This window comes from Hipposideros armiger, unplaced genomic scaffold, assembly GCF_001890085.2.
Source record: "Hipposideros armiger isolate ML-2016 unplaced genomic scaffold, ASM189008v1 scaffold_40, whole genome shotgun sequence".
Classification (NCBI taxonomy): Eukaryota; Metazoa; Chordata; class Mammalia; order Chiroptera; family Hipposideridae; genus Hipposideros; species Hipposideros armiger.
The window spans coordinates 4,379,852-4,405,094 of NW_017731390.1; the positions used below are offsets into that span (position 1 = coordinate 4,379,852).

Consider the following 25,243-nt stretch of genomic DNA (forward strand, 5'->3'; position numbering starts at 1 on the left):
AAAGGAAGAAATGGAGGAGAGAGAAGAGAAGGGAGGGGGAAATCCACAGAAAAAAGAGGAAGATGATAGATAGATGATAGATAGATAGATAGATAGATAGATAGATAGATAGATAGATAGATAGATAGATAGATAGTTATAGATGACAGATAGGAGAGGATATGAGAGGAACAAAGGAATGCCTGAACACTAGGACTGAGAGAGGGACGTGAGGCTGGAAAGTGATCTTGCCCCCCCCCATCCCTGCCAAAGTGCAGGCTCAGGCTCAAAAATTTATTCATTTTTGCCCTCCAGGGTCCAAAATGAGAAGAGTTTGATAAGATTGCCATGGCAGGTGAGGGATCCTTGATGTGTGGTTTCTGTCGGCCTCCAGTTGTCCCTTGCAGAGTGCCTCCTTGCCCCGGAGGACCTTAAAATAGTAGGGGTAGGAGACAGACACCAGAAAAGCCCTATAATGACCCTGCAAATAACTTCCCACCTGCTTTCTTATTCCGATCTGTGTTGGACAAGTGGACAACAATGTTGATCTGGATTTGTTCTGGGGATTGCATGGATTTAGCAACTGCTTAATGCTTATTCACAAGATTGGACTATGGTTTCCTAGTTCCCTATATTGAGATAAAAACTTCCCTCAGGTGGATTGCCTAGGAGGGAGTAGGGATGGCTGTCCTATCATCAGCTCCTTAGTTGTGAAACTTATAGAACATGAGCACTGCCCACTTTCCTAATGGAGGGAGAGTTCAAGGGCCAAAGGGCTTATCATATAAGTAGGCAAGAGGGGATGAAGGGGAAGATGACGGGGAGAAAAAAAAGGAAAGGGGAGGAGAAAGAATTGTGAAGATGGATGAAAAAAAGAAGGGAAGAGGAAAGAATTTGGAGAAAGAGGAAGGAGGAGAGTGGAGATGTAGATGGCAGAAGCGAAAAAGGGCATGAGTGACCCAGACAGACCCCAGTGTCCAGGGAAAGGGCAGGAGAAGTATGTCAGGTGGAGCAAAGTGCTATCCTCGAGCTTCCCAGGAGCCCAGATTACACTGGAAGTCCAGCCTGGCCCTGCAGCTGTTCACATTAACATCTTCTACCCAGAGCTTCAGGCGGAAAAACCCCCATAGGCCAGGCCTATGGATGTGAGGAGCAGCTGCCCTAGAAAAGAAGGTGGGGTCAGATGTAGTCAAGTCTGCAAGTGTGGGATGGGATGGGTGGCATGGGAAAAGTGGGTTCCTTCCTGCATGTGGGCAGTGGCAGAAGGAGAAAGCCACAGGGGTGAGAGTTCGGTGGTGAGTGGATACGGGGTTGACTGAGGGTGAGGAACAGGTAGAGGAAGAAGAGAGGCAGAAGGGGAGGAGAAAGTGGGGAAAAAATGGTACTGGATCTCTTAAAAAAATTAGACCTCCTAATTATTCTCTCCTTTTCTTCTACCAAAAAGGAAGCCAAGCCTAGGATGCACACTGGGTATGTGCGCCAGTATTCTTGTCTGTAGTATCAGTGTAATGAGAGTCTCAACATCATAGGATGGTGAAGATAATTATTACCTCATGTAAAATGCTTAAGTCAGTTATTGATACATAATAAGCTCCAAAAATATGTTAGCTTCTGTGTTGTTGTTGTTGTTGTTGTATCTTGGTCTTGCACCGGGATCAGTTGGGAAATCTTTCTTCACGTTTAACTAGACCTTCTTTTCTGGGGTACAGAGGGAGAACCCCATGATAAGGAAAGTGACAGGGTCTGGGGAACAGGGTACCCACCAGGAGCTGTCAAGGATGTTTTCCTGGATTCTTGACAAAGCTGGGCCCTGGACCTACATCAGGGCCTCCCTGCCCAGACTGGAACCTCAGTACCCCACTCTAGTCAGTGCTGGTGCCAGGGCCCCACTCCAGCCCATGCCAGTGTGGACATGTGGGTCATTTCTTCTAGACTGCTCTTCCAACCCCAATCCCTCCCCCGTTTTCTTCCTACTCTCTGTTCCTTCCTTGTCCTCTTCCTTCTTCTCAGGAATCTAGTTGGGAGGAAAGGAATTCCCTCACTACTTAGAGGGGTGGGATTACCCCACCCTGCACAGGCATAACGCATGGTCTCAGCCTGGAGGTCAAGGAAGCATGTGGGGGCTGGCACAGGAGGGGTGAGAAATGGCAGGGCAGCCCCCATGTCCTCCCATTCCCCCCAGCTCCTGTCTCATCACTGTCACCATTCAATCATAGCAGATGGGCTGCAGCTGTGAGCGCCAGCCCGGCACACAGGCTGGTCCGTGCCACTTGGGAGAGAAGGAAGAGAAAGGGAGGGAGGGAAGGAGGAGGGATGAAGGGAGGAGGGAGAGAGGAAAGGGAAGAAGGGGAGGAGGAAAAGGAAGAGAGTGAAGGAAGAGAGAAATGGCTTAAAGAGAAAGGAAGCTTAGTATTTTTATGCCTCTCTCTTCCCAGCAGGAGAGCAGAGGCCAGGGCTGGGCTCACAAGCTGGGCAGTGCCAGGCGAGATGGGCATATGCCCTTGATTACTACCAGGACCGCAGGCCAAGCCTCCACAGCCGCCATGGCCTCATAAATCAGTTTTTAAGTAGCAACCACATGGACATTTCCCAGCTGAGAGGTCTGGCCTCTTTCGGCCCAGCTAGGGCATCCCTGGTACTGGGGCAGGTGCCAGGCCAGGGACCGGAAAAGAGAGAGGTGGTCATCAAAGTTTGGTGGGAAATGGGGCTGGGGCTTGTTCAGGCCAAACCTGGGGTCAGGGGCTCCTTCCAATAGGGAGTAGGTAAGAAGGTGACAAGTGGCTGGCAGTGGGTCCAGAGCCCTCTGTTAGGGCTCCTAGACCTTGTCCTGAGTTCCCTGGGGAAGCTGCTTACAAGTGAGGGAGGATGGTGATGCTATTGGAACTCCCTCCCTCCAGGTCCCCCTCCCATTAAAGAACAGAGTCAGTCTGAGGATGAGGGCAGGTGTGGGCCTGTGCACTTGGGCATCCCAATGTGCTCACAGCTCCTGGTGGGTAGGAAGGTGTCTCCCCCATATGTAGCCCAGGCACAGCACAGACCAAGCATCCAGGGAAATTGCTTGAATGAATAAGTGATGGAGTGTGAAGGGGGCCGGTTATGTGTGTTCACTGGAACGGGAGGATTTATATCTGAGTGTGTATGATCACAGAGTCTGTGTGTAAGTGTATATGTGGGAGATTGTCTGTGGGTGCTCTGGGGAGATCTATTCTGACAGACATCCCTCCGCACCCTCCTTTTTAGGGTCTCTGCCTTACACGGCCCTCCTTTGAGCCCTGATTCTCCCCTTTTGAGGACCCATCAGTAGGGCAGCAGCTCCCGAATTCTACCCCCCAAGCTGGGTCCCATGCTTGGCGCCCCCTCCTCCCTGCTCTGTCAGCCAGCATTGGTGGCTGAGGGTAGGGGAATGGGGGTGGGTGGGTGGTGCGGGAGTCCTGCTCCTGGAACGGCGGACCGAGTGGGCGGGGCGGGGGCGCCCAGTCTTCTTGCGCCCAGTGTCTCCTCCCTGGGCGAACAGATGTCTCGGAATTTTAGATGTGCTTTCCGCCCCTCCTCGCAATAACCGCCCCCCCCCCCACGAAGCTGGCACTGGCTGTGGTGTGGCGCCCTCCCCCATCCGCATCTCGATAGCGGAACCTGCTGATGGATCTGCGAACGCGCCTGGGCCAAGAGGCGGGGGAGGCACGCGGGGTCGCTGCGGCGGCTGGGCCCAATCCCGGAGGCTTCCGGTGCAGAGAGAACCGGGTCGGTGCTGCCCTGGCTTCTTGCCTTCTCTCGTTCCTTCCATTCTTCCGCATCCCCTCAGCCTTGTCTCTGCTCCGTCTCTGCCCGCGATCTCCGGTCTCTGTCCTTTTTGGGCTCTGCCCCACCCCACAGCCCATCCTGCCCACCGCTTCTGTGCAAACCCTCCGCGCGCACACACTTCGCCCCAGAAACTCCTCCTGGCAACTTCGGCAGAATTCTTCCCTCCAGAGACCCCATTCCCTGCATTCCTTGAGCCACCCCACCCCCAACTGGCCGCCTGCCTGACCTCAGTAGCAACTCCGAGTTAATCCGGAAAACCAGGAGGGAGGGCAGGAGGGGAGTGGGCATCGAGATTCCGGAGGCCGAGGATACCGGGTCGACCCGGTTGAGAGACACCCAAATTTCCTAATCATGGCTAATTAATGAACAATCCAATTCCGTGGACCCCCACCTCGGGGAAGGGGGCTGAGGGCAGGAGTGGGGCTTGGCAGGGCTTGGCAGCAGGGGTGGTGCCAGGCGCTCTCCTCCACCCCACCCCCACCCGCCAGCATTCCGAGGTAACAGGCATTTGTTACCCAGCGCGTGCCAGGAGCGATTGGCAGGTTCGAGTAGGCACAGTCATTCCGCACACAGATGTCCCTGCGTTCACTCTTCTGATATGAATTCTGTCAGCTCCGAATCTGAGGGAGATAAGCAGACAGCCACACAGACAGAGTTACAGACAGACACAGACACTGAGCAGTTGTCTGGAGGACACAGAACACCACAGATATTTATTTTTCTTCCCTGGAAAAATAATTTCATGAAAGAAAAATAAAGAAGGCTGTCCCTAATTTCGGGGAGACATGTCTGAACCCCCAGAGTGGCTCTCACTCCTTCCATCCTCTTCTCGTGGTCCGTCCAGACTTTTACAGCCTACCCCCAAGGCCCCACAACATCACCCCTGAACTTCACCTTTGCCTCGTTGCAGCCAGAACCGCTGAAGCCTGGAAGGTCTGCTCCCCCACTCGGGACCCAGAATTCCTGCAAGTTCTAGAATACCACCAAGGCTCAGTTTCCAGCGTTCTAGAATCCCTGAAATTCGAAATTCCAGAACTCCCGCTCCTGGGCAAATTGTGCCCAATCCTTGTATCACCCTCTTCACTAGAGGGGAAAGTGGGTGCTGTCCAGTGCCCTAGAATGGAGAACCCCACATGCCTGGTCCTCACCGGCTACCTCAAGCCTTGGCAACCAGCCAAAAAAACGCAGCCTACCCTTTGAATGAGGGATGTGTAAAGGTCCAGCCACCTGAACCCTGACCCTTTCTGCAGCTCCCTCCCAGCTCCAGTTGCCATCCTGACCCCCGCCACACCTGACCTGGCCATGCTGCCTCTTCTGCCCCAGCGGCTGTGGAAGCAAGCTGGTTGGTCACTGGGCATCTGTGAGCAGGCTGGGCATGAAGAGCCGCTGGGGGTTGGTTCTCCCTGGGCGGCCCTGCTGGTAGAAGAAGAGGCGGGCAAAGGGGGCAAAGAAACTCGCCAGTGTCGGAGGAGAGGGGCACAGAGGGGTTTGCATTGTGGGTTGAGTTTTTTCATGTTTCTTTCTTTTTTTAAAAGAAAAAGCCCCCATCCTGTGTCATCATTTTTATGGGATCTGCAATTCTGGCAAAAATCTGTCTTTAATTTAGCTGTCCATATAAAAATCCTCACTGTATAATAATGAACAGATGCCATGGAATTTAAGCTGGAGCCTCGGCTCCTCCCCGCCTTCCCCCTGCGCCTGGCACCGGGCACCGGGCACCGGCTGAGTGGCACAGACTGGCACCAACGCGCGAGCGAAGGGTGGGCAGGGGGCGACCTGGGCTCGGCGCCAGGGCGCTGGGGTGGGGAAGGGGTGTCCAGGCGCCGGGCTTGGGGAGCTGTTTAGTGGCAGCACCGAGGGAGAAGTGTCTGAGAGATTTGTTTCTTTTTCTACAAAATGATCAGTAGTTAAGGATTTGGGTTTGGTTTTGCTTAGGGGCTTTGTGGTTCCTCTCATATTTTTTTTTAAAAAGCACCGCCCTCCCCTCAATATAAACCAAAATGTTTTCGATGTTTTAATTGAGTTGTTTTTAACTCTCCCCCTGCGCGGCGCCCTGGCTTTGGCTTTGGAGCAAAGACAAGCGCGAGTTCGCTGCAAGCGGGTTCTGTTCCACATTTGGCGGGCCCGCAGCCTCCGCATGACCCAGGCGCTGCGCCTTCGGGGGCTCCCAAACAGCTCCCGTGGGGCCAAAGTACCCTGTTGCCCTCCAGGAGTGAGGCCCCATGTGGCATCTGATTGGGGAGTGAGAGAGATGAAGGCAAGAGAGAAAACCCCACTTGCCCCACACCGATTCTCTCACTTTTCCCAAAGGGAAAGAAAAACCTATTCGAGTGCAGTGTCCCCTGCTGCCCCCGCCTGCGGTCGAGAAAGCAGGCAACGGCTCGGGATTGAGGGGCTGGTTCTGAGCCCCCACCCCCATCCCTCGCCTTTAATGCGACTCTGGCGAGAACAGATGTCCCAAGCCGGGCGGACTGCCCAGACCCCGCCCAGCTGTGCCCTTGGCGAAGACTTGGCTGAGGGTAGGAACTGGCATGCGGGTCCCCAAAGGGACTTGGGGGCTCCCTCCGTCCTGGCGGGACCTGACCTCGCAGCCTTGGCCTCCTGGCCAGGGCAGCCTGGGGCGGGAGGCGGAAGCGCTCCGGAAAGACCCGTTCCTAATGCAATTAATTCCGAAAAGAGGAATGAGACGCAGACAGAGGTGGAGCGAGGCTGAGAGCTAAGTTCGAATAACCGAACACCAGGCACACACTCCGCGTATGGAACCGGCAACCCTAGTCTGCCAGGGGAGACAGCGCTGCGCTCCTGCGCTGGAGCGGTCAGGCGAGTTGGCAGCGCCAGAGCCGCACCCGGGAGTACATCTGGGCAATTTCTCCACCCAGCGCAGTGCCCCAGTTCCCTTGGCACAGCCAGTGTCAAGGGGGCCCCTCACCCTTTCCCCTCTGACCCAGATTCTCCTCCCCACACTGAGGAGCCGAGCTCCCCAGTGCCTAGCATTCCGCCCCCTCTCCCCTCAACCCTTCACCCTCCTTCTTGTGAGCCCGGCTCTGGTCCCGGGCTTTCTGTGCTGACACTCCCGGGAGAGCAGGGTGCTCTTATCCCAGTGCCCTAGGATAGAGAAAGTTTCAGAGAGCAGAACGGCCTTCCGGAAGTGTCTGCGCCCTTTCCTACCATTTCTCACCAGGAAAATTGTCCAAAATTTTTAAAGATGTGAGACAGAAGCCGCTTCAGGATTTGGAAAAGGAGCAGATTTTCAAGGTTTCTCAGAGTCCAGGTCATCAATTCCCCTCTAGGCCTGTGGCCAGTGCCTGAGTGTCCCCAACCCTAAAGAAAGAAAAGTGACAGTGTCCTGGGCTGTGAACTGGGAAGCCTTTTATGACAGCCAAGGTCTTTCTGCCCCCTCCCACATTTCGAAAAAAGAAGCTTTCTCCTTTGAGCACATAGGAGCAGGTCAAGTGTGGAGTCCTGGGCTGACCCCCTATTGTCACACGAGGGACCTGAGAGTGGAGATCGAGGCCAAGGCTGATCAGCCCTGGCCTGCATATCTCTTTCTTTCCTGGAGAACTAAACTGTGGCATCTATCCTTATCCTTCAGTTTCAGTGTCCCCTCAAATCAACAGATTCCTCCAAGGAGCAGGCAACTTTGGGTTACAGATTCTGCGGAAGAGGAGGAAACAACGGTCACCCAAGAGGGAAAGAAATCTCTGACCATTATGGGAGATCCTTGCACCCACAGGCTTGTGGACTTTCCCATCAAAGGGAAAAAGAGAAAAACAACACAACCCATTGCAGTCCAGGGAGTGTGAGGACTTTCCTGCTGCTGACTCCAATGGGGCTCAGTTTCCCTGGATCGTGCTCAGTGGTTAATTGGGCTGTTCTTCTGGGTGATGAAATCAGAGATGGGAGTTCATTGGAGAGTCACTTGGGGTCAGGGGCTTACCATCCAGATCGCGGCTGGAATGGGGTTAAACGGAGATGGGAGAAGCAGCAAAGGCTTTTCCTTCCTTTCCTCCTGATGGAAAAATGGCCTGCATTCAGACATCTCTTTTTTCCCTGTCATTTCCAAATACTGGACTTTGGATGCGGGTGGGAAAATCAAGTGAAAGACACCCTCCTGATTGACCCAGGCTCCAGCCATTGGGTTCAGCAGCCCAAGGGTTGGAACAGAGCCGCTGGTGCGTCCTTAGAGACCCCCACTGCTCAGGCTGGGGCAAGGAGGGTGTCCTCTCTGCGACTTCTCTCCCTTGCACTCTCCCTCCCGCCACTCTGGCCCAGTTGTGCATTCTCCTCCCCCTACTCCCCCACACCTCCTTCTGTTCCTGGAGCTTCTCCCTGTGTGTGAATGCGAACGGGAGAGCAAGAGGGAGAAAAAGACCTGCGAGGGGGAGTTTGGGGCCTCGTGTCTGTGCACATCTTCTTCTCCTGCTCATCTCACCATCTCACCAGGGAAGGAGGAGGATGATGGGAGGATAGAGCGCAGCCAGAGTGCAGGGAGTATGGGAGAAGGGTCAGGAATTGGGAAAAAGGCAGCTCCTGTGGACAGATTCACAAAAAGCCAAGGCACTCCGGATCCTCAACCCAAAAGGGGCCCAGATGCCCACGCCCGCCTGAGGCGACCACAGATGCAGTGGCCCAAGAGTCGTCAATGTCCTTCAAAAGGGGCCAGAATCAGGCTTTAAAAACAGAATTGAGCCGCGTGGAGTAGCCTGAAGAGCAAGCCTTAGATTAGGAGTCTGTGGTCTGGACAGGGGAGATAGATGGAGGGGTCTTTTGCATCCAGCCCTAAGCCACCTGGATGCTGCCCAGCCGGGACGTCAGAGCGGGTTCTGGAAAACCGGCTGAGTGGGAGAGAAGCCCAATTAACGTTGCTCTCAGGGCAGGTTAAGACTCAGGTCTTGAAACGGGTGCCGAGTTGCTTCTCTCTCCAATTGCCCGTGCCAGGCCTTGCCCCATGCCATGAGCAGACCAGACTCCTTCAGATTTGGGTCTGGGATGTGCTCCTTGCTCCATACTCCACGCAAGAAGTGGGGAAGAAGAAAGGTGGGTTAACTCCTTTCTCCCAAGAATAGGTGTGATTAAGAGGTCTACAAGACCCCTTTAGACCACCGACAGGGGTGGGTTCGAGGGATGAAGGGCCCAGTTCTTAATCTCTCTAGAGAGGCTATCTTATGAAAATTCCAAAGAAGGCAGAGAATTTTTGAAAGAATTCCTGTGCAATTCTCCGGGAAATGCGGGAGAATTCCGCCCAGAATTCCGGCCGGGCATTGAGAAGGGCCTCACGCTGTGCTGCACTCCCCGGGGCCAGACACGCGCAGGTCCCTCTCCGGAGGGAAGGCGCGAGGCTGCACGAGTCAGCACCCAGAATCGGACAGCTCCCGGTTCTGTCACCTCTCAGCCGGCTGCTGTCCTGAGGTGGAGAGCAGGGAGGGCATAGTTTCTACGGGAGACTGAGGGGTTTTGGAGGTGGTCATCTAGGAGGGCCGCCAAGCTGAAGGTCAGACAGTGTAATCAGATCCACTCATTTGCATTTAGGGCTTCCTTCTTCAGCTATCTTTCTTTTTCCCACTTTTTGTCAGGGCGCTCTCAATTGGGGATTTTGGAGCCAATCTTTAAAAGCACGCCTGGTCTTAAAGTCTCAAACCTAACACTACAACCCCATTTCAGCCTTAAAATGCTCAACAGTGGCTTAAAAAAAAAACCAACACACACAATAATTTAAGTAAACAGCATTAGAAACAGCCCAGTACTCCTAAGTGTGTTCAGGCTTTGGGATGGGGATCTTTAGGATTTAGCTCCCTCTCCAAATATTCCAGGAGTTCAATGGGCACTGATATGTGTATGTGAGTGAGGGGGGGAGGTCCTTTCAGGAAGTCAATTCAGAAATGTTTCTGCCCCGAGGCTCCGACAAAGAGAATGGTGAGGCTACCTTGTCTGAGATGGGGAAGTGGCTTGGGCAGGACAGGCTCCTCCACCAGCCCTTTCTCAGCCTTTGGAGGTTGAGGGCTTCCCTCTGTGCAGAGCCTCACCTGGCAGGAAGGAGGCTGTCCTGGTGTGGACCAGGGGCGTTCCCACTGCCCTGGCAGGGAAAGCTCATGGTTGGGTGGGTGCCTAGGCTCAGGCATCCTCATAGAGCTCTGGGGTGTTCCTTTAACCTCAGCAACACCCTTACAAGTTTCAACATTCCTGACGCTAAAAATGACCCATTCCCCTGAGTCCACTGAAGCACAAATTTAAGACTGAAAAGACTTCCTCCATTAATGTTTTGTCCTCATGACCTTATAATTATTTTATTTTAAAATGTTCTTGCTGGCTCAAATAGTTGTCTCCTTATCTCTGCTCATTTAGTTTTTTTGCAACAATGTGCAGAGGATTAGAAAAATGACCAGCTGCTCCCAACTTGGTCATTTTTCATTAATGAAAAGATATTTTGTTTTCAATGGAGGTGCATGTGCATGTTTGGGAACTGAAAGAGTGTAAGGAGATTAGTGCAATGCTTTGTGCTGGGGGCGTGTGTGTATGTGTAAGGTCTGGGAGGGGCAGTGAGTGTAGCTGTTTGGGTGCCCAGCGGGTGGATATGAAGGGGTTTATAGGGTGGGAATCCCACCCAGTAATGTCCAGGGTCCCTCTACCTGGCCTCTGCATAGTCACTTGACTCTGTCTCCATCACCCGCTCGGAGCCCCAGCTCAATCCCCCGAATGAAATGAGGCCACCGTGAGAAATCGGGTCCGGCTTTGCATCTCATTTACATAAATATTTATTAATCGTCATTAAACTGAACAGAAACACGCAATGCACTTCCGGTGTCCGACGGGAGTTTCATCTTCGCTAGAAGAGGAAGGTAAAATTGCGTGTGAGCGTGTGGGTGAGTGTGTGGGTGTGTCGCCTGTGGGTTTGCATTTTTGCATCGTGTGTTTGGATGCCTGATCTCCTGCCTCCGGTGGGGAGAGGTTCTTCTTTTGCCCTCTCCCTGCCCACCTGCCAGCCTGAGCCAAGAGGACAACTCGGACAAAACCCCTTCTCCAAGCCACCGGAAATCGCCGGGTGTCTGACTCCTGCAGGGGCACAGCCGGGCAAGGGAGGGGCTGCCCCCAGATCTCGGTCTCCACCCTCACCACGGGAAGGGATAGAGGTGCCTGCGGGGAGGGGGTCCGGCGAGCTCTCCTCCTCCTGCCCCTGGCCGCCCGCGCCGGGCCTGCGTGTGCGTGCGGTGTGCTGTGCGTGTGTGTGTCTCTCATGCAAACCCTCCCTCCCCAAACCGACCCCCCCCAACAGTTTGCCATTCCATACAAATTTGGAAACAGGTTTTTAAAAAACAGCATGACGCACAACGGGGATGGGGCGGGTGAGGGCAGTGGCACTGGGGCCCCAAATCTCCGAGTCACTGATTGTAAGAACCTGGGGAGGAGGAGGGGGCGACGCCGGCCCCCACTTCACCAAAGTGCACAAATCCGCGCTTGGGCGGCGCGGCCCGCGGGCCAGGAGGGGCATCCCGGGGCCGGGCCGGGCCGCTAGGCTCAGTCAGAACCTCCTTGCATAGATATTTGTGTCTTTTTATTATTGGTAGTAGTAATTTTTTTTTTAGCCTTTTATTGCTTCTAAAAGTTCTTACTGCGTTTTCTCTCCGATCTGGACTCTGCGTTCAGCCTCCGTCGCCTATTTGCTTTTTTTTTTTTGTATGTTTGTTTGTTTAAAAAAGGGAAAAACGGATTCTAGTTACAAATTGTCTTGGCTTCTCTCTTTCCTCTCAATCCACATTTCCTCCCGCCAAAATTAAAATCACAAAACGCTGAGACTAGGGGTTGGGGGTGAGGGCGTTCAAGGTTCAGGCTTGGGCACCCTGACTTCTGCCCTCTTCAGGAAAGAGGGACGCCCGGCTCCTTTCTGCCTCAGCAGCTCGGTGTCTGATTTAAAATAAATTAATAATAATAATAATAATATAATAATGAGGGAAACTATCCCACAGCTCAGCTGCCCCCTTACCAACGCCTCTGGGCCTGCAGGGGGAAGGGGGGAAGGAAACCTAAGTGTAGGGATTGGGAATTGGGGTGGGGGTCTCCAGGGAATGCCGGAAGAAGGGTCCCTGGAGAAGTACTCCCTGGGAAAGGGGAGGAGGGAACCCCTTGGGGAGAGAAAAGGCGAGTCTCCTGGGGGAAGAAAGGCCCCTGGGACGGGCCACCCACAGGTAAAAGGACCGCGCTGCCCAGGAGAGCGGCGGAACCCGCGGCCCGCACCCCGCGCCCAGCGCCAGGGTAGGTTGGGGTGCCCCTGCGCTCGGAGGGCAGGGGACAGAGGTGCGGGCAAAGGCAAAAGAAAAAGAAAGGGGCGGGCGCGAGGTCTCAATTATGGAAAAACGCGTTGAGCTCCTCGTACATGGGGCCCCGGTCGTGGTGAAGGTGCATATCGTAAGACAAGAGATTCTCGGAGTGGACGCCCCCGCGCACCGCGGACGAGCCGAAGACCAGCCCGTGGCCCGTGGGCCGTGAGCCGGGCAGCGCTGAGTAGTGCATAGAGTAATGGTAGCTCTTCTCGTGGTCGGGCGACGAGTCCTGCTTGAGCGAGAAGTTGCCATTGAGACAGAGCGGGGGGCTAAGCGGGCCCTCGTACTCGGAGCTGTTGTAGTCCGGGCTCGCGCCGCCGCCGCCTGCCGCCGCATACAGCGTCTCGTAGGCGGCGCAGTAGCCGTGGGTCCGCAGGGCGTGCGCCGCGCCTCCGCCCAGGCCGCCCGCCGCCTGGCACTGTGCGCCCGCCAGGCGCGAGCACGGGTACGGGTAGGGGTGCATGGCGAACGGGCCTCCGGAACCGTGGAAGCGGCCCGTGCCGTCAGCGCCCTGCTCGGTGAGGAAGTTGCGCGAGTTGAGCTGCAGGCAGCCCGCCACCAGGTTGGTGGTGGGCTGCGACAGACCTTTGCACAGCGTCTGCACGTAGGACACCAGGTCGGGCCGCTTGCCCGAGCGCAGGATCTCCGAGAGAGCCCAGATGTAGTTCTTGGCTAGGCGCAGCGTCTCGATCTTGGACAGCTTCTGTGTCTTGGAGTAGCAGGGCACCACCTTCCGCAGATTGTCCAGCGCCGCGTTCAGGTCGTGCATGCGGTTACGCTCCCGTGCGTTCGCCTTCTGCCGCCGCAGCTTGGAGCGCTCCAGGCGCGCCTTGGTCATCTTGCGCTTCTTAGGCCCGCGCTTCTTGGGCCGCTCACCCTCTGCCTCATCCAGCCCTTCCTCCTCCTCCTCTTCCTCTTCCTCCTCGCCCCCCAGCTCGCCTTCCTCCTTGACCTCAGCCAGCGCGGCCTCCGGCACCTCGTCTGCTCGGAGAGGGATTGGCTTGGCGGCCCGGGCGGGCCCTGAAGCCCCCGGTCCCGGCGGAGGCGGAGGCGGCGGCGGCGCGTCGCCCTTGTCGCTCCTCGGCTCGTCGTCGTCGCCGTCGCCCCAGCTGGCGAACTTGGGCACGTCCGAGAGGAGACCAGGCTCGCTGAACAGGCGGGTCAGCATGGTGCCTGAAGGCGCCCGGAGGGCGGGAAGGGGAGACAGAGCATAGAGTGAGGGGCGCGCTGGGGTCATGTCGCCTCCCCCAACCCACCTCCACCCCCCAAGTCCCGTGCGGGTTCCTTACTAGGGGGCCCTGGGTGCCCACCTCCTCCGCCTGCCCCGCCCAGACCCGCCCCAGCCCCAGCCAGCCCGCGGGTCCGCCCGGGATCTCGGCCCAGGCCCTTTCCCGAGCGCTGGGCCCCGACTCCGCCCAGCGCCTGAATGAGGGGCCGCTCCCTGCGTTTGGGTTTTCTCCCGGTCAGGACAGGGACCGAGAAGGGGTTTTAGGGGACAGATATCTTCGCCGGGGGAGGTGGCGCGTTCGCCCTGAAAGCCTCTTCTCTCCCGGCGGTGGAGGAAGGTTGGGCGGCCGCGGGTGGGGACAGCTGCCCCGCTTGGCGGCTCTGGCGGCCCCGGCCCCTCGGCCCCGCTCCCCACCCCTCCCGTGGCTCTCACCCCCACGCTCCCTAATCCAATTTGCAACTTGGCCGCGCGCCGCCCTCAGCTCGGCCCCCACCCCCGCAGCCCCAGTTCCAGAGGCGGGAGGATCGTCTCCTCTAGCCTTGTGTCCCCAGCTCCCGGCTCCGGCTCCGGGCGGCGAGGACTGAGGAACCCGGGCGTGGGGAGGAGACTGAGAGAATCAAGTCCCATCCGTCTCCTCTGCGGTCAGGGACCCCCTTCCTGGCTTCAAACTGCCTCCCTCCCACACTGTTCTTCAGATCTCGTTGTATTTCGGGATTGATGGGGGAAAATACAAATTTGTTTGTTTGCTTCTCTCTTTTTTTGATGATGGGAAAGGTCGCAGGTTCTTCCAGGACAACCATGGGGAGGTCCCATCTCAGCTTCTTCACGCCCCCCCCCATGATCCTGCTCCCCCCCAACCCATCGCAGGCAGAGACGCCTCCCTCCGCAGCCCCCTGAGCTGCAGCTCCTAGGGGAGAGGAAACCCGGGGCGCCTCCGATGCCCACCCCATGAGGGGGCATCTCCCAGGAAGGGGGAATTTGGGGACCCTCCTGTCGGCCGAAGCAGCAGCTCCCCGCCCCCCCAACCGGCGGGTCCGATCTAGCTTTCTTTCGGACAACTTACCTCGGAGAGGAGTCAAGGGGAGAGGGGAGGGGAGGGGGGAGGGGGGCAAGAGAGAGAGGGGGGTGAAGAGGAATCTTCTCGCTTATTTCATTGTTCCCCCATCTTCAGGGAGCGGGGGCAGCGGCTCCTCAAGGCGGCGGGCGCCGGCGTCTTCAGAGCGCCATGCGAACCGCGGAGCGAGTGTGGCATCTCTACCAGGCGGGGTACCAGCCTCTATGCCAGGCCATATGGGCTTGGCACGTCACGGGCAGCAGCTATCACATGAGAGACGGTGATTGGCATGCGTCTGCATTGGGGGAGAGCCGGCTCCCCCGGGACCCGCCGCCATCTGTCACTCTCTACTCCAAAAAAAAAAAATTAAATAAATAAAGAAAATAAATAAATATCTCTGCCTCCCTCCCTTCCCCGCCCAACGCAGGGAAAGCAGGGATTGAGAAAGCAGGGATTGAGAGGGAAGTGGGAGGAGTTGCCCCCCGTGGATATAGAGCTCCCCACATAGGAACAAGGGGGTAGCAAGGCTAGAAATTGGGGTTTTGGTTTGGCCCCAAAGTCTACGTTCCCTCCAGGGTCCTGCTCTGTCCATTTTTCCTCTTACAGGCCCCCAAAGGTGGGTCAGGGACGAGACCCTGGGGTCTGGAAAAGGACCTCTATGCTTTCCCCCACCCTCCATGAGGATCCCTGAGGCCACAAAAGGACCGCTGAGGCCCCCTCCCAGGGTAGGCGTGGGGGGCATCCCTGGCCCAAGCCCCATAGGTAGATGTTGGCACCATGCCATTCCTCATCCCTGTCTGCCCCTCCCCCACCCACCCTCACGCACACACAGCATATGTGGCTGAACGAAATTCAAACCAAGGGAAAGACAGAGAAAAGGAAAGACTTGCCTGGATGTCTGTGCCTCTGCATGGGCGTGTGTGTCTGTGGGGACATGTGTGTATATCTGTGGAGTCAGCTGATGGGAGAGGTTTCCTTGTGTGTTTGGGGGCCTATGAATGTTGGGGTGGGGAACCCCTGGGATAAGCCTCTGCACCCACCATCTGGGGGTGGGAGAGAGGGTCTCAGTATGGTTTCCTAACCCTGAAACCTCTCAGTCCTCTCCTGCCAACATCCCCTCCCCCTGCTAGACAAGTGACCATCCCACCAACACCTTTCTCTCCTGGACTTCTGATTCGCTTATTTGAGGGGATAAGGGGCTGAGAATTGCCTAAAGTTCCTGGAGGAGACCAAGCATTCTCCTCCCCTTGCAAAAAAAAAAAAAGAAAAGAAAAGAAAAGAAAAGAAATATTGAAGCCAACTCCAGCAGTCCTGAAGTGACCAAGGGGAGGTGGGTCAGACAGGTGTCTTGATAAAGAAGGTAGGAAACTGCTGTTTTATCTTACAGCTCACCTTTCAACCCTCTCACTGGGCCAGACACAGATGCAAATGGCATAGGTTGAGGGCGGTAGCTTTAGACATACGCAGACACACACACACAATACACACACACACACACACACACACACCTGTTCCTCATTCTGTGGCACAGTAAATGGATACACACCCCTATTCAGATACATGTGTGTGAGCAGGTAATCACAGCCAGGTGTAGAGAGACCCTTGCCCATACCCTGATTCAGGCATCTGTGTGTTTCAGACCCATATTTCCTGTCCCTCCCCACCCTATCTATGCACAGACAACTTCAGTTATACCTTAAGCACACACACTTTGATGTCAACCATGTGCCAAGTACTGTGGGGTACAAAGACGGGGACTTCACCCTCAATCTGTACAGATATAGTTTACTCCCTCTGGGAACCTCCAGAGGGGGTCTTGGGCTGGTAAGACGCTGATCTGATGCTTGGTAGAACCAATTCGGTTCTAAATAGAGGCACACACTATGGCTAAGGAAACCTTGGAGAGGGGAGATGGAGCTGTCTGAGGCTCTTGGCAGGAACCAAAAGGAGCCTCAGAAAGAACAGTCCCAATTCCCCCTTTCACAGAGGCCCACAGAGGGAAACTGACTTGTCCAGGACACACAAGTGGAGAGCAGAACCCCAGTCCAGTGTTCCTTCTACAGCCCCACAATCTGCTTCAGAGGTCTCCAAGCATGAGAAGCTGATGGTGGGTCCTGGGTCTGAGGAGGTAGAATCCTGCCTAGGGCAAATGGTCTGGGGACTCCTGGTCATGGCAGAAAGAGAGGCCTCAGGTGGGGCAGAGACTCAGGTACACCAGGCAGGCCCTTGTCCGATTTTGGACACAGTTTCAAGGGCTTTACTGTCCCTTTACTGAGAGTGGAGTCTTCAATCCTGACATGTGGCCCTTCTTGAGCCCCCCCCCCTCCCGTCAGCAGTTGTATGGCAGTTTGGTTACCTGCACATGCTTTGGGCTCTGATTCCTAGCCAACCCGACTTACATAACATCTTCCAGTCTTGATTTCCCCATCTGTAAAATGGGGATAATTATTGCCATACCTCATAGAGCTGTTGTTAGTACTAAATGGGATACTACATGTAATGAGTTTAGCACAGGGCCAGCAATATAATGAGCCTTCAGGAAATGTCCGTTCTCATATTTTTTAATTAAAAATTATTGGGGTGACAATGGTTAGTAAAATTCATAGGTTTCAAGTGTACAATCCTGTAATACATCATCTATATATCATCTTGTGTGTTCACCACCCAGAGTCAGTTCTCCTTCCATCACCATATATTTGACTCCATTTACCCTCTTCTAAGATCCCTCCTCCCCCAGCTCTCATTTTTATTAAAGCACCTTGTAAACTGTAACATGATCAACAATATTAATTTCATAAACGTACCCTACACACACACACACACACACACACACACACACACACACACACATACATTCAGAATGCTTTGTCTATATAGAAACTGAGTTTTTGTTGAATCAGTGGGTGAATGAGTGGATGAGTAATTGAATGAATGCTTCTTTGGGGTAGAAAGATATCCCCTGCCCTCTCCTTGGACACTGAGGGCTGGGTTAAGCCTCACAGGCCCCTATCAGCTCCAGGTTGGAGGCAGGAGGCAGAATCTTGCTCAGGTCCTTGACAGGTCCTTGCATCCCTCTCCTGCCTCCTGTCAAGAATGACCTCAGCTCTGTGGGTCTGAGAAGCCTCCGTGAGCCCCCCAAAGAAGGAGGCCTGTGGGGTGGGGGTGGGGGCGTACCTGGGAATACAGGGAACTTCATCCCTTTCAGTCTGTTTCCTGCCCCTGTCTTTTCTTCCTTTGAAAAAATGGAACAAGTTTTTCTCACTCGACACATTTCAACTTTTTTTTAGAAGATACAATAAAAAAAACAGGAGAAAATTGGAACAGAGGGCGGTGTGGGATGGGCCCGCCTTAGACATAGGCTTGAAAGAGGTACAACACACATGTGTCCACATACACACAAACAAGCATGAACATACAGGGACATACATGCTCCTCTGTACACCCAGAGATGCAGAGATGCAGTGACAGAGAGACAGAAACAGCCAGAAATGGAAGGAAGGAGACGGAAGGAGAAGGACACCCAGAGATGCCATCTGTTACTCCCCCTGGCATTGGGGGAAGGGAGTTGGTGAGGGGCCTCGTCCCCTCTGGGTCTCTGAGAGGAAAAGGGGAATAGTGAACACCTCGGCCAGGCCTGGAAGACTCCCATTTCTGCTGCCCACCCCCATGGAGGGAGCTAGGAGCTGAGGGTCTGAGGTTCCCATGGAGACATAGCCCCATCCCAAGGGAGGCCACAGTCTGGGCACCTAAAATGGCTGCCTCAGAGGGGTGGCAGCCATTTTGTGCAGGCTTAGGTCCTGCAGGGGGCAGGGAGGTGAGGGGGGCTGACAGCGTGGAGCAGAGAGAGAGGGAGGGGACAGGTCATTCCTGAGCAGTCTAGGGGAATCTTGCTCAGGGGACAGGATGCATGTTCTATAAAACTGCTCTCATTACACTCCATACTTCACCAAAATAAATACATACCCGCATAAATCTGTAAAGACTCCGCTCCATTCTGACCCCCAGAAGGACACCTAGCCAGACGCCACCACCACCATGCCCCAAATAAGACGGGTGGGGGCAAGTGTGCTGGAGCAGACTTTATTTCCCACCAAAGTGCCAAGCCGTGGGGAGCAGGTGGATTAGAAGCCAGGTATCCATTCCCTGGCCACAGCCATAAATCCATCTGCTGGGGTCTCCCAGGCTGAGGTGGGCAGGCAGGTGGAGAATGAGGGCGGGAACGTCAGGCGGGGCAACCTGTTCTCACCCCCACCTCTGATTTGAGGGGAAAGGCAGGAATTTGGAGATCCTCTGAGGGCCTGTGCTCCTGGCATTAGCTGTGCTGGGGGAGGAGGAAGGGGAGGGGGCAGGCTGGCACTGCCCAGACGGCGCCTGTTCCATCAGTTAGGGATGCTTGAAGCTTCCTCCTGAAGCATAAGAGCACCTGCCACCCCCTTCCCCAGCCCCCTGCCCCACCTCAAGTCCTAAAGGACCTTGGGGGAGGGGGACCTGCCTCTTCTTCCTGGCTCTGGGGTGGGCACCTGCCCCGCTGCCCCCTCCCCCCACCCGCCGCAGTGTTCTGGGGAGCGGCGGGCACGCCAGATGGCGTGGCTGAGAATGCGGCGACGTTGCCGGGAGGTGAGGGCTGGCACGGGTGATATGCGGCTGCGTGCCTTGTGGTGCCATGGGGGAGGGGGAAGGGGAGAACCAGTGAGGTGTAGCCCCCCTCCTCTGTGCTGACCTCCTGTCCTGACCCCCAGCACACTACCAGGATTCTCCTCGAGTTCCTTTGCCTGTGCCCTGGGCTCCCACTCTGGGTCTAGGCCCCATCCAAAGATGGGTAGGCAAAAGCCCATGGAGCAAGGGGTGATGCTGAGAGTCCTCAGTCAGACCCTTGCTGCACCTTTGACCCTTTCCCCTCAGCCCAGGACAAAGGGTGATGGAGGAGTCTGGCCATCCTCCAGCAAAGCCAGCCCCCACATGGTTGTTCCTTTGCTCCAAAAGTAGAGTGACCTTTGCCCCATAACCTTTGACTTCTGGCTTCTGAGCCCCATTTTTTTCTGATAAGAGTTCCTTCCCTGATGGATGCTGGTCCCTGAGTCTCCCTTTTGTCAAATGGCTCCTGGATGGACACCTCCTCCTGGGAGCCTTCCCTGACCTCCCCAGGCAGGGAGGCTTCAGTACTTACCACCCTCTGTTAGGAGGATTCATTTACCCATCTGTCTCCCTGACTTGACTGTGATGGCTACTTATTTTATATCTCAGTAGTCCAGTGCTTCACACAGGCTATATTGAGTTGGTGCTCAATAAATTCTTGTTGCCATTAATGCCTGGCTGGCTTAGAGAGTTTGAAGTACTGGAGCCTTTCTCTAGAGAATCTCCTAAAGCAGTAAGGGTCTCCTAAACCAGAGCCCTCCTGTCTTTTTCACAAATTTCAGTCTGGGGAGATGGACTTAAATGGAGTATCACAGATTCCCCCCAAAGTGGCCCTGGGGCATGGAGGCTGAGCCTGGGAGTGTTTCTGCCCAGCTGGAGTCACCCCTGCTTGAGCCTCATACCTCTCAGCAGGCTCAGAGCCCCTCTCCTTCCTACCCCACCCATACCTACCCTGCATGGGATAAATGAACTCCCTGAGGGGAAGGGAGATGAGGTTCAGGTACACCTGGCTGAGTCCCACTCCCGCTGCCTTTTCTTCTTTGCTGATGCTACTCCCCAAAGCCACTAATATCTCAGAACCCCTCTGTTTTATGGGCCTGGCCCAACACCCTCCTCTGGGAAATCCTGACTTCCCACTGACCCCAGTTCCTCTAGTCCCACACAGGATCAAGGCTGCTCATCAATGGCTCCCTGTCACCTTTAGGATCAGGCCGTGCTCCTTAGGAACACTCTTGATCTGGCTGCTGCCCAACTCTCATTCTGTCTTGATCTCTGCTCCTCAGCTGCTCTAAACTGCTTCTGCTTTCACAAGCCTCGTGTCCATGAGCCTGTGCTCAGACTATCCCCTCTGCCTGAGCTGCACCCTCTCCCTTTTTAAGTTTAAGTATCACCTCCTCCAGGAAGTCTCTCTGGATTAGATGCCACTCCTTTGCACGCCTCTGCAGAGGCACAGGCAATGACCTTTGACTCATGGGTCTTTTCTACCTGACAGCGCATTCCTGGAAGGCAGGAAGTGGGCCCAGAGCCTGACACACAGAATGTCCTCAACAAGTGGTTGTGGCACCAAAAGCCTGTCCTGCCACTGTTGAAGGAAGTGCCAGTTCTACCCCAGAAATGAAAGGCTGCCACCAGGGCAGGGTATCCACCCACAGGAAGCCCCTCGTCTGCCATCAGCCTTCTCCGTAACCCTGGCACTGGTGTGAAAGTCAGGCTTTCCTTCTGTAAAATGGGCCTGATTGCTAAGGCTGTCATGAAGTGTTAAAGGAGCTAACAGAGCTCTGTGACATCTCCCTCCCCCCCCCCATCCAAGTCCACCTCCCCAGACTGAAATTTGTGCAAAACACAGGAGAAGGGATCTGTTAGCCTCAGTCCACAGCCCTGTCCAGATATGTCTGATTTTGTCTCAAGCTCCTGACCAACTTTATTTTTAAAAAATCTTTGCTCCTGGAGCTCTGTTCATCACCATATCTTTGTTCTGCCTTTCTTCTCAGTTTTCCGAGTGAGCAGTCGGGATGTCCTGCCCTTGCTCCTGCCCCTCCCAAGGGTCCACACAGGAAGGCAATCAGACCAAGAGGGAGCTCAGGGTGGCCAAAAGAGTGCCAGACTTAGCAGGGCTGCAACCTTGGTCAAATCACGTGACCCTCTGCTTCCTCATCTGTAAAATGGGAACAGTGCCACCTGCCCACCTGCTCATCTCCCTCAGCACTGATGGGAGGACTGAAAGGACAGTCGGTTATGAAGTGCACTCAGGTTACATCCTGATGGATGGGAGCTAGTGGGCACCTGATAGGGCAGGGCAGAACAGTGGGAAGAGCACAGGACAGGTGTGTGTCCTGGGCTCCTTTCTCTGGGTGGCTCTGCTGTGCACTTCCCTGTGACCTTGGCATTTTCTAGTTTCCTTCCCTGGAAATCAGAGCTAGGGATCTGGGTTGGGCACTTCTGGGGGCCTGATACTGGACAGTTCTCTGATGCTTCCCTTGAGCCTGGCATGGGTGCAGGGGTCACCTGGGACTGGGCACAGATGACCCACAGCTGCAGTGTTGCTGGTGCTCATAGAAGGACAGCCCCAAAGGGCTATAGGGGGCAGTGTACATGGAGGGGACAGCCAGTGTACATGGAGGGGATGGCCAGGGCAGGTCTCTGGTCACAATTTAACCAGAGACCTCTTGGCTCAGCCCCTGGGAGACTGGAGCCCAGGACAGTGTGAATGAGACTTAGCCATTACTTACCTGCTTCACTACCCTGAGGGGTCAGGGTAGGGACAGGGAGGAAAGGGAACAATCTAGTGGTGGTAGCATCAGGGATGAATGCCCTACTCTACAGATAAGGAAACCACTGCACAGAGAAGGGAAGTGACTTGCCTGGTGTCACACAGTAAGTAACATAGCTGGGACTAGACATTAGGACCCCAACTTCCAGATGGGGGTCCTCCTGCCCTGGGGCCTCACAGCTTTCTGTAGTAACATAATATATAATCCATAATAATGACATCGGTGAGCATTATCTGTGCCAGGCTCTGGGCTTCACACCCATCATCTTACTTCATTCTCACTACTACCTTGGAGGTGGGATTTCTATTTCCTCCACTTAGAGACAAGGACATTGAAGCACAGAGAAGTTGAGGTTAAGGTTAAGGCCAAGGTCATACAGCTAGTAAGTGGCAGAGTCTGATTTGAACCAAGCTCTGACTCTTGAGTCTATTTTTTTATTCATTATTACAAACTGTGTTCCTTTCTCCAAACTCCCATGCTCTCCACACCGCGGGACCAGCACACTCTGCAATAGTGAGGGAAGGAGCATGCCCTGGGTAGGACTGGTGCCCAGGGTTTTCCCTCTGTCCAGACCCCCAAGTCATGGGAGCCAGTGACCTGGCCTGAATCTCTGAGGTTCTACTGATGGATGGGTTGGGGGCTCCCCCTATACACAGGGAGGGGCAGTCACATTAAACATGGGGTTTCTGTGCCTTGCATCTTTCTTCCCTCAGATCCTTCAGAAGGTGCTCTCCTCGACATTGCAGACTCAGTGAGATGTTTCCTCTACCAGGAAGCCCTCCTAATGTCCCCCGAGGAAATGTGGCCTTCTCCTCGGGTCCTTGACACCACATTGTGCCAGCTGGAACCTCAGCTTTAGCACTTGATCACTAGCCGCCTGCCACACGGTTCTGTTCTTCTGTCTGTAAGATGGGAATAAGGAGCCCTACCTCACAGAATCTTTGTAAGAATTAGAAGCGAAGCGGCGTCCTATGAGAAAACACCTGGCACCCAGTGGGCTTCTGCCACTCACTCCTTCTCCTCCTTGTCCTTCTCCTCCTGGCTTTCTCTGGGTTCTCTTCTCACCACCCCCGCCGTGCACCTGGCACAGAGCCCGGCGCGACCCAGCCGCCCTAGCCCCGCTGGCAGCCTGACTTCCTGCCCGCCGGGCTCCCTCGGCACGTGCCCCCCGCCCCCTGGGGCCGCGCCATCTCCAGGCCCGCCACCACGCGTGCCCTCTCGCCTCGAGCCCAACTTGGGCCGCCGGTAGCCTCTTGGAAAGGGGTCCAGCGGACGGCTCGGAAGTGGTGTCTGGGATGACAGGGACCGACCGGCGGCGGCTGGAAGAGGACACTGCCCCTTTAAGGTGCCACCACCGCGTGGCAGGGAAACAGCTTGTGCCAGCCCCATTCCGCCCGGCTCCGCTCGCAACAAGAAACACAATGCATAACAATCAGACGCGCGCTTGGAGCCGTGCCACGCGGCGGGGGCGGGGCGGGGCCGCGGTCAGGGCAGGGGCCCAGGGGCCGCGACCCCGGACCAGCGTCCGGTGGCCGGGGGCTGGCCCAGGCCTGGCGCTCCCCGCACGGCAGTTCTGCGCCCGGGCCAGGCGCCCCCCGCGCCCGGGAGCCCTCGCCCGGCTTACGCTCATCTCCCCTCCCTCCCCGCCTTCGCGCTCCCTACAAAGTTCATTCCCACTAACTCTTTTCCAGGCCACTTCCCCCTCACATCTGACAATCCGGGGCCCCTCATTCTCCCAGTAATCACTCCACTGCACTAATTGCACATGCAAATATGCAAATGCGTATTAATTAATTACTATACTAATTAGTTCTGTGGTATTTGCGAGTAATAAATCATTGGATGGGAGCGAGGAAGCTGGAGACCTGGCCCATTTTCATTCTGCATAAAATTTTAATGGTCTCTCTGGCTGATCCGGGACGGCAGCGCGCGGAGAAGCTCTTAAAGGGCCAGTGGCGGCGGGAAGGGACATGGGCAGGGAACGCTGGGCGACTCCAACGGGGCCAGCGCCCTGGGCGAGCTTGGAGATACAGCCCCACACCCTGCAGAGGCGGTCTTCAGCGTGGGGTTGGCTTTTCACCTGCTTTCCGCGGCTAAGTGTCCTTCTGGGTGGCTTCTAAGGAGACAATCCAGGCGCGGAGGATGAGGCTGAGCTCGGTTTCTTTAAGAAAGGAAAGAGGGCAAGGAGCTTTGAGAGGCCAAGGCCAAGGCCAAGGCCAAGGCCTTTGGGGTCCCAGAGAGACAAAAATGAAGACTCCACCTCTGGGATTGCTGAGTAAACTGAGGCACTGGACAAGCCAAGCTTTGCTCTCTCCCCTGACAGTCTCCAGGGGATGGAAGTTTCTAGGATATCCTGGGTGCCCCAGTCTTGTCTCTCTCTGGTGGGGACCACCAAGGGTGGGGATGCCTCCAGCTTTCCCTTTCCACATGATCAAATCGCTGCCCCGCCCCTGTGGGCACCAGCTGGCACCCTGGCAGAGCAGTCCTGGGCTTGAGTGGGCCCCCGGGACCCTGCTTTATTTCCAGGAGGTAGTCAGGAACCTGGGCACAGGGAGGGGGCTGGCTGCTTTGCAGGAACATTGACTCGAATGGTTTTGCTCAAACCAGAGTATAGGGAATGCCAGAGGTGAGAACACGGAGGACGTGGAGGCTGCAGGCCTGCCATGAGCCAGGATCTCCAATATCAGGGTGTCTAGTCTGGTTCTGCTCACCCTCCAACCTTCTGCCATCATCAAGCCCCTGGATGGGGCAAAGCGTAAATGGTATCGGTACTCTAGTGGGGACAGACAATAGTAATAGCAACTAAAAATACTATGAATTCTGGTGAACATTTATTTAGCTGGAGAACCACCCAATGCCATAGATTCTTTTACCCCCATTTTAAGGATGGAGAAACAGGGACACAGGAAGGTTAAGCCCAAGGACAGTCAGCTGGGAGTAATGGAGTGGGATTTGAACCCAGACAGTCCAGCTCTAGAATCTGGGTTTTTTTTTCACTACACTCTCCCACCTCTTTCCACCTCCATGTCCTCAGCACCTGCTGAGAGCTAGGCTCTGCGCTAAGAACTTTATGGGCAGTGTCGCCTTCAACCCTCACAACAACCCAGGAGGTAGCTTCTAGAGCTGGGGAACCCAAGGGCCAAAGAGGGACACTAAGTTGCTGTGGGCACACAGGGGGGATGTAGTAAGTCCAAACTCACATCTAGCCTGTGTGACAGCAGAGTCCAGGGCCTCTGATGTTTCCCCACTCTGCTGGGGGGTGGGGCAGGAAAGGGTCATGGCATCCCCTGCTGACTAGAGAACAAGAGAAGAAATTAATGGGATTTCATTTAGACTGTGGGGAGAACTTAATTCTTGAGGGGTGGGGGCTCCAGGAGCTGGAGTGTGGTGGAAACTTTTCCTTCTGTCCCAAGAAGCAGGCTAGGGAAGGACATGGCTACCAGAGTGGGGGGAGCGGGGC

At 55.3% G+C, this 25,243-nt stretch overlaps 1 protein-coding gene across 3 annotated transcripts; it reads right to left on the reverse strand.

Moving 5' to 3' along the window:
* Positions 1-10,497: 10,497 nt before the first annotated feature.
* Positions 10,498-14,641, reverse strand: NEUROD2 (neuronal differentiation 2). Of its 3 annotated transcripts, none has more exons than XM_019638474.1 (2): positions 14,387-14,641; positions 10,498-13,268 (listed from the first exon to the last, which is right to left on the reverse strand). In XM_019638474.1, the coding sequence occupies exon 2, from the start codon at positions 13,261-13,263 to the stop codon at positions 12,115-12,117; it is 1,149 nt and encodes a 382-aa protein (XP_019494019.1). In that variant the 5' UTR covers positions 13,264-13,268; positions 14,387-14,641; the 3' UTR covers positions 10,498-12,114. The 3 variants fall into 3 exon arrangements, with proteins under 3 accessions (XP_019494019.1, XP_019494020.1, XP_019494018.1); XM_019638475.1 differs by lacking the exon at positions 14,387-14,641 and adding an exon at positions 13,756-14,160; XM_019638473.1 differs by lacking the exon at positions 14,387-14,641 and having other exon boundaries at positions 10,498-13,397.
* Positions 14,642-25,243: the final 10,602 nt, after the last annotated feature.